The sequence below is a fragment of the Gobius niger genome, assembly GCF_951799975.1.
Source record: "Gobius niger genome assembly, chromosome: 1".
In the NCBI taxonomy this organism is placed as follows: domain Eukaryota; kingdom Metazoa; phylum Chordata; class Actinopteri; order Gobiiformes; family Gobiidae; genus Gobius; species Gobius niger.
In genome coordinates this window covers 39,778,745-39,795,706 of record NC_136852.1, presented here as the reverse complement: position 1 = coordinate 39,795,706, position 16,962 = coordinate 39,778,745, and the positions used below count along the sequence as shown (strand labels likewise).

Here is a 16,962-nt window from a genome sequence, read left to right as displayed (position 1 = left end):
CGACCTGCAGCGGAGTGGAGTTACTCCACGAAGTGCATTATAACGTCTAATGCGGCTCCTCGTTGTTTAATCCGCTTCTACCAGGGTCCCACAAACGTAACATTTATAATAAATGTTTTTTTCATTGACTAAACTCACTAAATCTGCCAGACTACGGGACTATTTTGTGTGGGTTATTAGCCGGTCACTGAAGGCTCGTCTCAGAGCGAGTCATTCTCCGCAGCTATTACGAGGATCTCAGTCAGGCTCAACGACACAACATCAGCACAGAATCACAACACAACAGGACTAACCCGGAAACACTTTTCCCTGGAAGTAAACACCGATATGCGGCACTCGTGGGCAGGAGTTATTTCACTTTTACGCTGTTTAACCTGAAGCTAGCTAGCTAGCTCAACCAGCTCACCTGTTTATGGAAACAGCTGCGGTGGAGTCGCTCACACCTGGGCCCCCCCAACTGAAACTTTTATGTTTGACTTTACTAATCCAGACAAATATGCTTAAATGCAGGATCATTTTATGTACGCCTGAATATGATGAATAGCCTTAACCGTTTTCAATAGAAATGTAAAGCTCATATGTTATTAACAGTAGCTAACCTAGCTGCTCACTCTCCTCTACAAACATTTAGCAAACGTTTTGTTTTGGCCAAAAACGTTGAAATTAACACAAAATCCATCTCATACGTTCTTGTCAGTCACTAATTACGCATTTATCTGATTCAGCTGTGTCATGCGTTGCTATGGCGATGCCCACAGCGGAGTGATATCCCAGTGATTTAACTACCGGACTACGTGTGCGGTTATACCAAAATAATGCACCAGCCAATCAGAATCCAGTATTCTCCCAGACCATGGTATAATACATAATAAATAAACCATTATCTCTGTACATTAAGCATAATGAAAACATAATAATTATAAAGAAAGGTCTTTATTTAAATGTTAGCAATGTGAACGGCTTTCTGAATATAGAGGAAAATGCAGTATGGGCCTAAACATGGAAACCCATTGAACATATTAAGATTAAGATTAAGGTTAGTTCATTGCAGTTTATCATGAGACTGGCCCCTGTTTGAAAATGCCTTTATCATTATAAGTATCAACTCAATTTTAACATGTAAAAACTGAATTTTTGATTGAATAATCATGAGTCACATACAGATGTTCAGTGAGATGATGATACTGTGCTCTGTGACACAGGACTTATCGTGTTGACCACATCAGGTCTGACCTAAGGCTGTTTTCACACATGTTGGAGCGCTTTGTAGGTCAGCCCGAGACTGCCCCACTTCCATCTGCATCTGCTCCAAAGTCCAGCCCATGTTCACACACGTGCACACCAAACAGCACAACATCAGCCCCGTAACAACGATCATCCACCTGATGACATCACAAGGTGGCAGCGCTCCTGTGTTTTTCAACTGCCTTCAGTAGCTGGCTGAGTGACTCCGTTACCGAGCGCCTGACAATGCAGTGTTTGGCGTTTCCATAACAACCGTAAACATGGCGTCCGACACAGAGCGGGGACAGCAGCAGCAGCAGCTCCGGTGAGTGACAAAACACGAGTGGGTTTTTAGAGAGAGAGAATCAACTTTTTTTTTCTAGTAATCATCTTATTTATTGATTTATCTCTAAACTTATGAGCTCCGCCTGGACGTTAATGTAGACAATTATCCCATGTTTTCCCTTTTGTGGAAGACATGGCTCATTATGCAGGATCAATAAACTACTGTGCTGTAGAAAAAAGCCATTGATGACGCTCCGGTGTCTGTCAAAAATAGGATGTGTTCCTGCGGTCGAGCTGAAGACGAGTCGGACACCTGATGGACAGGCCTAAACCACCAGATTCATTTTATTCAGTTCCTATTGTTATTTCCCCTGAAACTGTCCAGCTCATAACAGCAGGGTGTAAGATGCTCCAGGGAAAGCTTACATGGAGCCATGCAGGAGATGGAGCAACATCCGGGAACTTTTGCTGAGCAACGCCCCCTTTTGGGGAATCGAGAGTTAAAACTTTTATTGGTGTGTATGTGGAAACTGGTCACTTCTAGTTCTTAAGATAAAATATTCCAAACCAGTGTCAGAACCAGAGGGAAATGGCCGTTCTTCATCACGGACTTATCAACTCACTGTCTGAAGGTTTATTGATCCAGCTCCACATTGTGGTTGTGTATTATACCCTTTGTAACGTCTTTAATCTGTAAATATTCAGACTTCTTAAACCAGTTCAGCATTAGGCCAAATGATTCTCTGGGTTTTAAAATGCACATTAACGTTAGCATTAGCAGCTAGTAGATTAGCTGCTGAATGAACCATGTACTATTGGCTCTAAAGCTACAAAACTACATTGACTAAAAGCTGAAGCTGTGATGGCATTATAAAGCAACCAGTGAAAAAGTTACACATTCGTAAGAGTAGTCACTGACGTCATGTTTCAGCTGCTCACACTCAAAAAAACAACTCTTTGAATGAACATAAAAAAATTATAGAAAGTATTTCCACGTGATTAAATAGCTTTCTTTCAGCATTAAGCAATTTTGTTAGTCCAACATGATGTACTTGACTTGGTTCAAAGCCATATCTTAGAGTTGTTTGAACTTATTTACAAGGTTTGGGACCTACTTAATTTAGATGTGTTGGGTCAATTAATTCATTGGGGTTGATTTAACTTGGTTCTTTGAGGTAGGACTGATTAAATATAATCGTATTAGATCCACTAATTTGACTGTAGTGAAATTACAAAACTATCTTTAAGTTGATCCAACCCAAGTAAAATTAGTTAGGCCAACAGAAAAAGTTAATGCTAAAAAAAAGCCATTAAATCACGTGGAAATACTTTCTATAATTTAATTACGGTCATTCAAAGAATACAATTTAAGTGTAAACAATTTAAGGTGTTCAGTGAAGAGTATCAACAAAGAGTACAGACTGCTTGGTGTCAAGGGTAGAAAGAAAAGACAAACAGCAGATATTGCCATAAAAATGTATTTTTTCCAAAGTGCAACAAAGTTTAACACAAACAGTTGCTTGCCACAGGACAAAAATTGTTCAAACTTTTTCTTTTTTAATTGACAATCTGGTATACAGCATACTGCTTTTTTTTTTAATTTTTTATAAGTGCCAAGAGAATGAATTACAAAAGACCTGAACTTCAAGATACTTTTGAGAGTTGGATACCATCTTCGTAGTCCCCTTTTAACGTTTTACTTTCCAATAAAATATATGCACAACACATTTAAACTAATGTCAATGCAAACTGTAGTATCAAAGGTAGAAACGTAACATGTAGATGCTGCCATAAAATGGTTTTGTTCTCCAAATAAGCAATAATGCAACAGTTTTTGCACCTGTATGTGAACTTACTTAAACACAGGTTAACAGAAGAACATGTCCAGACCACATTTAGGGGACATACAGTATAGATAACCAGTTGAAATATAACAAAGAAAAATAAAAGTACTTAACCCCCACCTGAACATTTTCTCCAGTTTGGCATTACCCAAATCTAAAATCTTGAAAAAGGTTTTGTAACAGCAACAAAATTGTGACAAAAATATGAAAACGTAAAAAAAAAAAAGCGATGAAAAAGAGAAAAAAGCACTATAAAACTCAAGCTACAAAAAAGCAATGAAAAAGTTTCAGAAATGTGCCAAAACCGCAACAAAGGAGCGACAAAAAAAAAAGAAAGGAATAAGTGATGAGAAAAAGATCTGTTTTGATACGTGTTACTCTGGCCTATAGTCTGAAGTCATGTCGAGAAGCTATAGTATTTGGGTAAAACTGAACTGGAGAAAATGCACTTGGTTAACGCGGGGTAAGAGGTTTTGACAATCTGTGTCAGGGACTCCTTCATATTTAACCGCAATCGAAGTTCCAAATCCACTCACTGAATTGCAGTGACAATGAATCTCTAATAACTTTACTAACGGCAAAGCAATGTTTTGAGAACTTGCATCTTCCTGGATAGTCTGTTTCCATCTAGTTCCATTATGATCTTCTGCAATGCTTCAAAGGTATATTTTAGCTCTGGAGGGTAGCTCAAGTTTAGAGCATAGACAAGAGCAAGCAACATCGCCACAGCAAAAGGCACATTTACCAACTCATTGAGTACTTCCACCCCCTCCAGAATGATTCCAACATCCTCAGGGTCATCACCAGGCTCTGCTCCTTCTTGTCGCATGACAAAGATTCCGAAGACCGTCTCTGCCATGGCCGTTCCAATGTTTTCGTCAGCCGTCTGTGACAAAAAAAAAACACATTAACAAAGCTTCACCTTCATTAGCTGTTCAGACATGGATCTTTTTAACTTCATGACTGTGTGGTGGACAGGTAGTTAAAAGGAAGAGACAGAAGGAGTTGAGAGTAAAAACACATACACACAAATACACTCTCGCGTGAAACTGAGGGAAATCGTTCGAAATCTGGAAGAAGTTACGCAAGACGATGATGGAAATACCAGTAAATAAAGACTCCAGTACGACACGCTAATTGCAAAACAACTTGTTTCTTAAAAGAATAAAAAAAAGCTTAAATTATGGAGCTTATTCAAATTTTAACAAGCAGTTAGTTCCCTCTTTGTAAAGCTGCGTTTTATTTATTTTTTGCCTTTTTCTGCAAATTGTATTTGGGGTTTCTGTGTTTCTGAGTTCCTACTGGATGCTTTAGTACATTTTAGTTTTAAAAGTAAACAAACAACAGCTTATGAGCTAAAGACATTTGAGACCTACACATTTCTTCTTCTGAAAAATTAGAGGCACCAAGAGCACCCCACAGTGGAGGCGTCACAAGAGGCACTACAGGAAACAAGGAAGGGGCAAATGAGAAGGTATCCGGGCGAGACTCACAGCAAAGCCACACAAGCCTTCTGTCCCTATTATTGTTCTGGCAAATGGATGTTCCCTGGAGAAAAAAAATGGATGAACTAAGCTCTTCCCAGAAGATGGTGAAAGGCTATTGTGGACAGGAGAGAACTGCAGGAGGATGAGCTAACCAGTGTAGGACACCACGCTGTGAAACAAGGACACACCCAGGAGGCAGTGCACCATTTGAGAGGAGACTGAAGGCAGCCAGCCAGGTTTTCCATACCTCCAAAAACATGCTTGTCAAGTTGGCCCACAGTGGCGGCGTGGCTCAGGACTAACACCTGAACACAATTTTGTTGTACGGTTGTACAATGACAAATAAAATACTTACAAGATTACGAGAAACGGGGATGTGTCAATGTAGGATTACAAAATTGATTTTGAGCAATGATACACCGACAGTGCCGTTGGCCTAATACATTTTTATTATGTGCGGATATCAATTTGTAAGTTAAGTGATTTGTCTAGAAATGCAATGCTGTGGGTATGTAGGTAGATTAAAAAGAGGTTTTTAAGACCTTATCTTTCCAAATTTTACAGCCGATTGGAACCCAGAAGAAACCCCATTCATACCAACTGATCAAAATCTCAACAAACATAAAAGATAAACATACCGTGTATTCCTTCACCAGCTTCTCCGGATCTTCATTCAAGTAGACACAAAGACCTTTGAGGACGCATTCTCGTCTAACGTCGATGCTGTCCGTCTAAGTATGAAGGTCAGAAAGGAAATGCAGAACAAAAACATAAAAACATTAGGAAAAACATCTCAACTTTCTAGCAGAGCAGGGTTTCACAGGAAGTTAGAACTTTGAAGAAATTTAGAGACTGGAGAACCACTGTATTCACTACTACTCTAAAGATTGTGAACCCTTCATTAATAGTCTGAAATTGTACAAATCATATATGAAAAGGCCAAACTGAAGATTCTTTCCTGTAAATCTACCCCCTTCAGTTAAATACATTACAGTATACAGGAATTGATTTGAGCATGTCCCTTACTTCAAGAACATTAGCCATTTTCACAATGGTCAGGCTTTCAGTTAATTTCTTAATCCCCACTTCAGCCCATTTTCTCCAGTTCGACTTGACCTAAATCTAAAAGCTTCATCAAAAAAAGTGTCAAAATAGCAACAAAAACGAGACGTAAATGAGGATGAAAAAGCAACAAAGGACCAATGAGATGCAAGTGAGAATGAGAATACAGCAAAAAAAGCTTTAAAAATGATGAAAAAGTGACAATGCAAGGAAAAGTCATTGATCAGTTTTTAAAGTCAATGGTTGTAAGCTTTTTTTCCCCATTGTTATCATACCTGGGTTATGGGCACCATGATGTTCTTGATTTTTCTCCCTTGAACACCACCTTTCTTGGCATACACCTTGAGCAGATTTGCAGAGTGAGCATCCAGCTCAGCGAAGAACTTTGACTGCAGATGCATTGTTGTGATTCTCTTGAATTCGGAACTGACCTACAACAACAACAACAAAACAATGGTAAACAAGACTCAACTGTGCCTATTTTGAGATCAATGTCAAATTTGATATGGCAGTGCAGGCCATGGAAAACATGCATACCACATGTGAAATTATCAATCTTTTCTATGGAACATACACATTTAGTCTGTAAACATTAGTTGAAAATGGTTTCATTGAAAGACAGACATCTTACTGTTAATGACTTTTTCATTCATTTTCGGCACTGTGTATTAAATTAATATTAGTTTGTTCCGTCGCACAATCATTCTTACCTCACGCACATTGAAGAGAGCCGGCCACCTTGTTTTGAAATCTGCAATCATGGGCGCCTCTCGGACTACCTCTTCCCTTCTGAGTGCGAAGGTTTTGTCCATCATCCTCGCCACCTTGTCGTCGTTGTTTCTTTTCTGTACTTCTGACAGGAGGGCCACTCTTATCACTTCTAGCGTCTCTGCTGTTTCACCAGTTGGATAGGCTGGGCAGTAGTTCACTTCTGCTTTTTTTGGCTTTTTAACACCATAGGCAGGACTGACTTTGCCTTCAGGCTTATGTTTTAGGGAATTCAATGCAACTTCAGGGCACCCAAGCCCCCTGAGCTTTGTTCTGTAGTTAGCGAGTTTATACTTCAAGCTTGCCTTCCATCCGCCATATCCAGAGACAGAACCTGGCTCTTTCAAACATGGATGCTTTGATATAAGAGCTTCTGCCACGTCCTCAAACTCTGAGTCAGAGAGGTACACTTTGTACTGGATGATCATTTCAGCTAAGCCATTTAGAATGGTGGATTTTAGTTTCACATCAGGATTGAACAAAGTTCCGGTTGCTTTGAAAGCAGCATTGGCCCTGTCCAGCTGTAGCTCAGCATCATAGGAGAACCTGGGAACCTGGAAGACCACAGGCCATGCAGTCGATCTTGAGGAGGTGGACTCGGGAGAAGATAGTATGTCTGTATCAAAAGAGCTACCAGATGAAAGGGAGGAGTCGTCATTTGGAGAGAAGGAGGACGACGAAGCTGAGGAGGGAGGAGGTGCAGCAGGAGGGGGTGTGGAGCCACCAGGCTGGGCATCTGAAATATAGATGACCTTAATGGTACCTTTGTCCTGGACATCCGATATTGACAGCAAGTTGCTGAATTCATTCCCAAATTCTGCATCCATGAATTGAAGCCTGAAAACCCCCTCTATTCCACACTGTCTCTTAATTTGCTGTGCGAGATCATTGACAGACTCTGGAATCCCATCTGGAAGAATCAATCTCTGGGAATTGTTATCTCCTAGTATGATTCTGAGTTTCACCGGGGCAGCCATTACACGACAGACTGTGGAAAAAATAAGGAAAAAGAATATTGTAAGTTTTGACAGGAGTACAGTATATCTGAATATTAACAACAATAAGGACAAAAGACTCATCTATTATGCATTATCTCTAATCAATCCCTCATCTGTTCTCTCTCTCTTCTCCCTCTCTCTCTGAAGGTCAGCCCAACTTATAAATGTATGTATCTTTTTAACGTCACCATTCTGAGATGTCCAACAAGGTAGTCAGCAAGAGGGTAGTAATCAGCCAGTTCACCAAGCTCAATCAGAACAGTTTCTCCGGCAGGACATCCACGCAGCTCAAAGGCTCTGAAATGTTCCCTGTACCACCCAGAAAGCCTTTTCAGCACGAAACACAGTCTCTCATGTACAATGCAAATCTGAATAATCTCTCCAAAGTCAGGCAGTCCACTTGTAGACCCATGAGCAACTATCATCCCATTTCTGAAATCTACACCTTTGCTTGACACGCATTTAGTAAGGTGAACTTCAGTTGAGCCAGGGAAGTTCTGTTCAATAGTCTGAGCTATTTCCTGTTTCAAAACATCCACAGGAACTGTTGAAACATGTGTAGTCTGTAGGGCAGTTCTCTCAAAACTAGATGATCTCAACTGATATGAAATCATTAGCTGATGCTTAGTAGCTAGCGAGAGGGGCACATTTTTAAAGCAATTGGTGTGTCGCACAACCTGCTTAAAAAAACTATGCTTGGCCTCAAATCGCATGGTCCAGAGTCCCACAAGAGGACCAAACATCCTGATCAGTTGGGGATAGTGTTCTAAATAATGGTGTTTTGGCAACAGTTTCACATCAGGGAAGAGTTCTTGGTACTTTTGTCTGTGCTCTGAAATTTTTCCCTCAAGATAGGCAATGGACTCATCTGTGTGTGTCGGAGCCACTACAAGCTCTACAATGTCTTTTAAGTCCAACAATATTTGCCATGCCATTTCATCCTCAGGCACCAGATGCCCAATTATGAATGGAAGTAGTCTCAATAGCGCCCAGTTTTCATGAGCGTTCCCACCGATTGTTTTCCTTGTTGAAAACGTGCGTGGGATTGCATGTGGCCTATTTGTCTTATCTGCCCACTTGTAGGGGAAATGCAGGATAGATTTGTTGAGGGTTTCAAGATTTAAATATTTTTTGGAAATCAGCAATGCCATACAATGTGCAAGCTCCACCGGCACAATGCCCTCAAAAACATCATGCATTAGATCCGGTGGATAACCTGTTTGAACACTGAAGTGGGCAAGCGTTTTAGTGATAATGCAATGGCTTTTCACCCCAAAACTGCTTATGCCATTCTCCTGTGCTGATTTCACATGAGAGTCGTGGAGTTCTTTTGTCCTGAGAGTGAATGCACCTGACTTCACTTCATTTGTTTGGATGTCTGTTCTTGTTCCTGTGCAGAATCTACAGATATGCCCACCAGAAAAGCTCTCATTAAAACCAGCTAAACTGTGGGCTCCCAGGTTATCTGCTGCAACAAACTGAATTGTGCCTTTAAGACATCTGCCAAGCAATGGAACAAAAACTCCCTCTTGCTCCAGAGTTTTCATATCTTGAAGAAGAGGTTGCAAGAGACGGTTATAACCAAACTTTTTTACATCATCAGTTTTACACAAGACTGCCAAGTAAATGGAAGATAGTGACGAATGTGAGCCTGGAGGTAAATTATTCAAAGTCCAGTAGATTCCACAAAGCTTATGTTTCCTACGAGAAGTTCCCAGAGGGTTGCATATCTCAAAATCATCTATGTATAAACTTACCAAAATTCTCAACTCATCTGACAAAAAACTGTTTTCCTGGAAGTATGAACCATCCTGAGAAGATTTGTAAGTATGCTGCTCACCAGTCACCCTATTACTCTGATGTGCTTTGTGGTTTTCAACTACCTTGTCTACGACATCTTTCCTGTCAAAGAGCTGTTGCAAAGACTTAAGTACAGGCACATACTGAAAACTTTTTTTCTCCTTAGCATCAAGGATGTACTCAATGGGTTCTACAACATCAAAGCTTTCTTTATAATACTGTTTGCGGTGATAAGATGTGCTCAAGGGACCACCCTTCGCTATGGCTTTGAGCAGTGGGTTAGATGCACAGAGAGCAGTGGCTACTTCTGTTATCACAGACTTATCAGTTGTGGGACTATGTTTCTGAAAAACACCTTCAAGAATATTAATGGAAAGGGGTAATGTTGCTGAACTTAGCAAGTAGTGCAGTTCATCTAAGAAGTCATCAATTTTTGTTCCTGGCACATGCGCAAAATGCTCCAACTTGAGCAACGCTGCAGCAAAATTTTGCTCAATTACTTCAGGCAGGTTTTTAATGACGTCTATATCACTACTCACACAGGCATGGTCTATTTCAACTGCAGTGTCATCTTGATTAAGTGCCTCTTGGTCAGGATTATCAGTGGATTCTTGTGAAACTCCAGTGGTTGTAACTACACCCGGCTTGAAATCTTTCAATACATGTGGATTGTGTTTCCTATTCTTGTGAGTGTGAAATGTTCCGTATACATTTGTTTGAAAACTGCAACTCCCAAACATACAAGCAACAGTTTCATTACTCTTCAAATGAGTGCCAATATGTACAAAATAATCCTTTTCTGTTGGCAGATCACTACAAGTGCACAAATGACAACTGAACGTTGACAATTCCAGCTGCTCCTGAGAGTTTTGTTTAGGGTGGACTCTACTTAAATGAATGTGAAGAGCATTCCATGTCTTAAAAGTACATGGGCACTTTGTGTGTGGGCATGGGTAACGTTGCCTATGACGGTGCTTTAGTCTCATATGTTTTAGTAGCTCAAATTTACTGGATAGAGATATATTACACTGCTTACACTCCCACATCTCCTCACCTAAAGAAATTCACCGTTTCAGATCGCCGAATTTTTCGAGCAGGCAGTTATGCAGCTGAACAGTAAACACAGGCGTGGTCGGACAGGACACTCTTGCGGTAGGGCAGCAGACACTGGCGTGGTCGGACAGGACACTCTTGCGGTAGGGCAGCAGACACTGGCGTGGTCGGACAGGACACTCTTGCGGTTGCTATAATAAAATAGAGAGAACAATTAATAATTAGATCAATGAATGCCCATGAAACTAAGCATATAATCACTGACAGACGTGCATGAACAGGTAGGTCACAGACAGACTAGGAATTGATGAATAAACATATACATAAGTTCAGAATACCTTTTAAAAATTATTTTACAATGTTTTCATGTTAAGACAGAAAAGCTTCATGTGTATCCGTATGCATTTCAGAGAACGTTCATGTTTTTAAGAGTACTTGAGTCATATGCTATCTAATTTTATTCTATTTTCAAATAACATTATATGTTATGTGACTATAATTATTGCATCTCATTTTTATAGACAGACTTTTGCACAGCATATTGATTAATAATTATGTTCCTTCACTCACACTTACATTTCCTTACCTTTATTTTTTTTTATTCAATATTTTTTTATTGCACTGCTCATCAGAGACAGATCAGTCCATGTCCAAAATTTACTCACTGCCTGTGCTGTATTCGTTTAAGGAATAGTACTTATCACTAATTGGCCTCTTTTTGCTTTACAACTGTGTTTGTTTAGAGCAACTTAGCCAGTAGCCTAGACCACAGCATTTTGATTATTTTTGCTCCAGCTAGAATTCGTTCAACATGGACATGCTATATCTCTATAATTTGCATTTTCTGAGTACTTTTTAGTCGCTGGGTTAGTTTTACAGATAAATTAAGCACTTAAGCGTAAGAATCGCCAAAGCCGTTAGCCGCTAACTAGCCGCTAGCTAGCAACATTAGCTGCGTGTAAACACTGCAGACCCAGCATGGAGGCACAAAAAGACAACATTTAGCACTGGTTAAATCCAGCACTGGCTCTGATTTAGGTGGATAGAGCGGACTTACTCACAGACTATGAGGAATATTGCATTTCCACGGAAGAACTCACTAGTTTGTTGCTCTTAGCTCTCCTCAGCTGAGAGGAGTGTCCCGTAGGTGCACTGCACTGCACATCAAGTGGTATCAGTTACTGACCACATTAATGAGTACGAGTATGAGTACTAGCGTGTGGTATCGGGCCCAAAGAACGCACACATGAAACCCAAAGCAAACGGCAGCGGAGAATACAGAGAAAATCAATCGTTTCGTTAGTATTATTACCAGATAGCTCTGTCCTAAGCTAGAATTAGCGTGCAGCCGTGTCAATTTAAATGTATGTGATGCGTCGTCCCGCAAAATAAAATCAAGTTTTTAGGCCAGATTTTGATGTAAGCGTCAGCTGTGGCAGTAAGCGGAGGTTTACCTGCTTGCACCAGAGCAGAGGCTCCTTTTCTGCAGGTGTTGCTGCTGTGAGCAGGGAGCGATGAGGAGGTGCACAATAGCGAGATACCGTCCAGTGCAAAACACATCTGATAAACTTCAGTAGCTTTTCGATCAATCGCACAGATGAGCTCTTTTTAAAATTGTACTCACTGACCAAACAAGACTATATTAAAAATAATAATAATAATAAAAACTGTCGCACATGCAACCACTTTAGCCTCAGTCTAGATCCCTGTCAGACGGTCGACTGTTAACATTTACATTTTAAATATATATATATTTAAATATATATATACAATTTTGACCAAATATAACTGAAAATGATGGACAACTATTTCTGCATAGTATTTCGTTTGCATTTAGATGGATGACAATGGATTTCTGCTTACCATTTCCATGTGTATTCCAATGGCGGTCTTCTTCCCATGTTTCCTTGTGAAGTATCGCGAGAGCAGGGTCTTCTCGTCCAACGTGCGCTTTGCTTTTCCCGCCCACCATATGAACGTGATTGCCTCACTTTATGGCAACATGAATTAACCTAATTCATTCAATTAGTTGTCTGATTTCATGCATTCATCATGATTTTATCACGTTCATCTCGGAAACATGAAATTCTAGCTTACATTATACATGTTGCACTTTTGTTAATGCAACAGCCCACCAGTTTGCTTTTTTTGAGTGCACTTCCAAAACATGAACCGTCTCCTCTGTGAATTATCTGAAGCCACAGGTCACTTCCATGGCCTTCTTTTCTCATTCGATAAGTAGATAAAACAAAGTGGCTGGTATAGTGTACAGGAACATCTGTGCAGAGCATGGGCTGGAAACCCCAAGGTCAAGGTGGGAAACACCTCCAAAGGTGGTCGAGAATGACCGAGCCAAGATCCTGTGGGACTTTCAGATACAGACGGACACAATGGACATTGTTGTTGAGGAAAGCCGTTGTGGTCGACATAGCAATACCAAGCGACTTCAACATCAGAAAAAAGGAACATGAGAAACTAGAGAAACACCAGGGGCTCAGAGAGGAGCTGGAGAAGGGCTGGAGGGTGAAGGATCAGAGAAGAGCTGGAGAAGGTCTGGAGGGTGAAGGATCAAAGAGGAGCTGTACAAGACCTGGAGGGTGAAGGATCAGAGAAGAGCTGGAGAAGGTCTGGAGGGTGAAGGATCAGAGAAGAGCTGGAGAAGGTCTGGAGGGTGAAGGATCAGAGAAGAGCTGGAGAAGGGCTGGAGGGTGAAGGATCAAAGAAGAGCTGTACAAGACCTGGAGGGTGAACGATCAGAGAAGAGCTGGAGAAGGCCTGGAGAGTGAAGGATCAGAGGAGAGCTGGAGAAGACCTGGAGAGTGAAGGATCAGAGGAGAGCTGGAGAAGGTCTGGAGGGTGAAGGATCAGAGAAGAGCTGGAGAAGGTCTGGAGGGTGAAGGATCAGAGAAGAGCTGGAGAAGGTCTGGAGAGTGAAGGATCAGAGAAGAGCTGGAGAAGACCTGGAGGGTGAAGGATCAAAGAAGAGCTGTACAAGACCTGGAGGGTGAAGGATCAGAGAAGAGCTGGAGAAGGCCTGGAGGGTGAAGGATCAAAGAAGAGCTGTACAAGACCTGGAGGGTGAAGGATCAGAGAAGAGCTGGAGAAGACCTGGAGGGTGAAGACATCAGAGAAGAGCTGGAGAAGACCTGCAGAGTGAAGGATCAAAGAAGAGCTGTACAAGACCTGGAGGGTGAAGGATCAGAGAAGAGCTGGAGAAGGTCTGGAGGGTGAAGGATCAGAGAAGAGCTGGAGAAGGTCTGGAGGGTGAAGGATCAGAGAAGAGCTGGAGAAGGTCTGGAGAGTGAAGGATCAGAGAAGAGCTGGAGAAGACCTGGAGGGTGAAGGATCAAAGAAGAGCTGTACAAGACCTGGAGGGTGAACGATCAGAGAAGAGCTGGAGAAGGCCTGGAGAGTGAAGGATCAGAGGAGAGCTGGAGAAGACCTGGAGAGTGAAGGATCAGAGGAGAGCTGGAGAAGGTCTGGAGGGTGAAGGATCAAAATAGAAAATACCATCGCGAGCTCTACACCCAAACAAAGAACCAGAGTGTTTGTACATTTACTCCATCTTAAACAAAACATATACTTTAGTCCTTCTGACTGATGGACATGTTTTGCTGGAGTTTGAATCAGGTTTTGGTGAAACAGTGATTGTCATGTCCCTTCAGTGGAATCCGAGCCAGGCCCCGGAAACACACCCGAGTTCCTTCCATTATTCATGTTTCCACCACAGAGACTTGGATTACAGCGAACGTACAGTCAGCACTGGGTGAACACGACCGGAGACGACAGCATTATAAATACTAACTACAAGTACAAGCAACAAACTACAAATACAAGCAACAAACTACAAATACAAGCAACTTCATAAAAACAACTGATGATGATGATGATGATGATGATGATGATGATGATGATGATGATATTGATGATATTGATGGTGATGATTATGATGATGATGATATTGATGATATTGATGGTGATGATTATGATGATGATGATATTGATGATATTGATGATGATGATATTGATGATATTGATGATGATATTGATGATATTGATGATATTGATGATGATATTGATGATGATGATGATGATGATTATGATGATGATATTGATGATGATATTGATGATGATGATATTGATGATGATGATGATGTTGATGATGATATTGATGATGATGATGATATTGATGATGATATTGATGATGATGATGATGATGATATTGATGATGATATTGATGATGATGATGATATTGATGATGATGATGATGATATTGATGATGATATTGATGATGATGATGATGATGTTGATGATGATATTGATGATGATATTGATGATGATGATGATATTGATGATGATGATGTTGATGTTGATGATGATATTGATGATGATATTGATGATGATGATGATGATGATATTGATGATGATATTGATGATGATGATATTGATGATGATGATGATGATATTGATGATGATATTGATGATTTGATGATGATGATGATGATGATGATGAAGATGATGATGATGATGATGATATTGATGATGATGATGAAGATGATGATATTGATGATGAAGATGATGATGATGATGATGATGACGACGATAGGGAATTTCATTCTGTGTCTTTTTCTCTTTCAAAAAACTAACATACCATTGGATGTAACCCCACGTAGATTTTGAATCACGCTCTGGTTTACCTTTGCTCCAGGTGCTCCTCAGGCCACGCCCCCCACTTCTCCGCCCGACATCCCATGATCCCGCGCTTCTACGTGTTGCCGTGGAAACAGGACATGAAGAACCAGAGGCTGCTGCTCCAGGTCAGCGCTCGGGTTGAGTCGTTGCCGCATTTCTCTGTTTTTGACCTGGGTTGTGTATGTTTGTTTCCAGAACGCAGTGTTGGCTCAGATCCCAGTGCGCCCCCTGGAGGAGAGCCTGTGCCTGTGCAGCAGGGAGCGGCTGTGCCACGCCCAGAAGCTGCTCCGAGCGGACAGACCGGCTCAGAGCGGGCTGGGAGCTCACCTGTCCTCTCGCTTCTCCAGGTGTTTACACCACAACATCTGGCAGTTATAAAACTTCAACATGACGCTCAAAGTCACACATGAGCCAAGATAGATTCATTAGGAGATATTTACAAAGCAAAGAACAATGTATTTTTACTGCAAATACTTCAGTACTTACACACACAGTGGGAACCAGATGTTTACGTACACTTTATAAAAAGACACATTTGCATCTGACCTGAAACCAGAACTACCTTTTACTTTTTTAGGTCTATAATATAATATTAATGTACTGTATGTATGTGAACTTTTGGTTTTGTAAAAAGAAATATAAAACCATGTAGAAAAATTCTATCCCTCATTCTTCTGGCATTTAGCAAATAGAAATAATTGTAAAAATTCTGATTGACCTACAAAAAAAGTTAGAGTTAATTCTGGTTTCATGTCAGTGAGAAACAAATGCACATGTCTTTCTAAAGTGTATGTAAACATCTGGTTCCAGCTGTAAGTCATAATTTGACCAACTGCTCGAAGCAAATGTGTTGTTTTTTGCAGATACAACAGTTCTGTGGTCACCACCAGGGGGCTCTACAGTCAGTCCAGATAAACACAGCCAGGCCTAAACCAACCCTAAGCCAGACCTATACCAGACCTTCACCAGACCTTCACCAGACCTTCACCTTCACCAGACCTTCACCTTCACCAGACCTTCACCTTCACCAGACCTTCACCAGACCTTCACCTTCACCAGACCTTCACCTTCACCAGACCTTCACCAGACCTTCACCAGACCTTCACCTTCACCAGACCTTCACCAGACCTAAACTGAGCCTAAACCAGACTCGTGTGTCAGTGTGACGTGAACTTCTTGTGTTTGTAAAAAGTCTGTTGTAAACTTCTCACATGGAGAGCTCTTCATAGGAACCCATAATATAATAAAAATCTAGATTTTACGTTATTATTCAAAATATGATTTTAATGTGTATTTCTAATAACATGTAAATGTATTTTACTCTGAATACTGTCCCTAAGACTATGTTGTAATACACGGTTTACCCAGCAGAGGGCGAACTGGCCTTGTGTTGCTTATGTACAGAGCAGAAATCAGAACCAGCTAATGTGCTCCAAGCTAAAGTAAATATATCATTAGTATATTTTATACATATTTCATGCACCAGAGTGAAAGAGGTGGAAGAATCAACATTTATCTGACCCGCCCCCAGCCTGCACAAGTTATACTTATATTATATGTTATACAGGCTGCAAAGGAAATATCATTTTATGACGTTGACCAAATTTGGCGTTTACGCTCATGTGTACATTTGACTAATTTCCTTTTTTATTCCATTTTAACCTGACGCTGTATTACTCTAGAACAGGGGGCACCCAGGGGCCCTTTGGGGCATGCTCAGTCGCCCTTGGGACTTTTTCTAAAATGTAA

The 16,962-nt window shown here is 40.8% G+C and overlaps 2 protein-coding genes across 2 annotated transcripts; one reads left to right on the top strand and one right to left on the bottom strand.

Annotated features, from left to right (window-relative positions):
• The first annotated feature begins 1,500 nt into the window (after window positions 1–1,500).
• Window positions 1,501–16,202, top strand: LOC306970319 (sperm-associated microtubule inner protein 10-like). Its single transcript, XM_079566235.1, has 4 exons — window positions 1,501–1,549; window positions 15,230–15,338; window positions 15,409–15,560; window positions 16,077–16,202. The coding sequence occupies exons 1-4, from the start codon at window positions 1,506–1,508 to the stop codon at window positions 16,126–16,128; spliced, it is 357 nt and encodes a 118-aa protein (XP_079422361.1). The 5' UTR covers window positions 1,501–1,505; the 3' UTR covers window positions 16,129–16,202.
• LOC306974175 (uncharacterized protein) lies at window positions 3,925–10,751 on the bottom strand (the record flags this gene model as incomplete). The annotated part of the gene is made up of 5 exons (XM_079571346.1): window positions 10,523–10,751; window positions 6,613–7,658; window positions 6,178–6,333; window positions 5,479–5,571; window positions 3,925–4,239 (listed from the first exon to the last, which is right to left on the bottom strand). Exons 2-5 carry the CDS (start codon window positions 7,645–7,647, stop codon window positions 3,925–3,927), a joined length of 1,599 nt encoding a protein of 532 aa, XP_079427472.1. The 5' UTR covers window positions 7,648–7,658; window positions 10,523–10,751.
• Window positions 16,203–16,962: the final 760 nt, after the last annotated feature.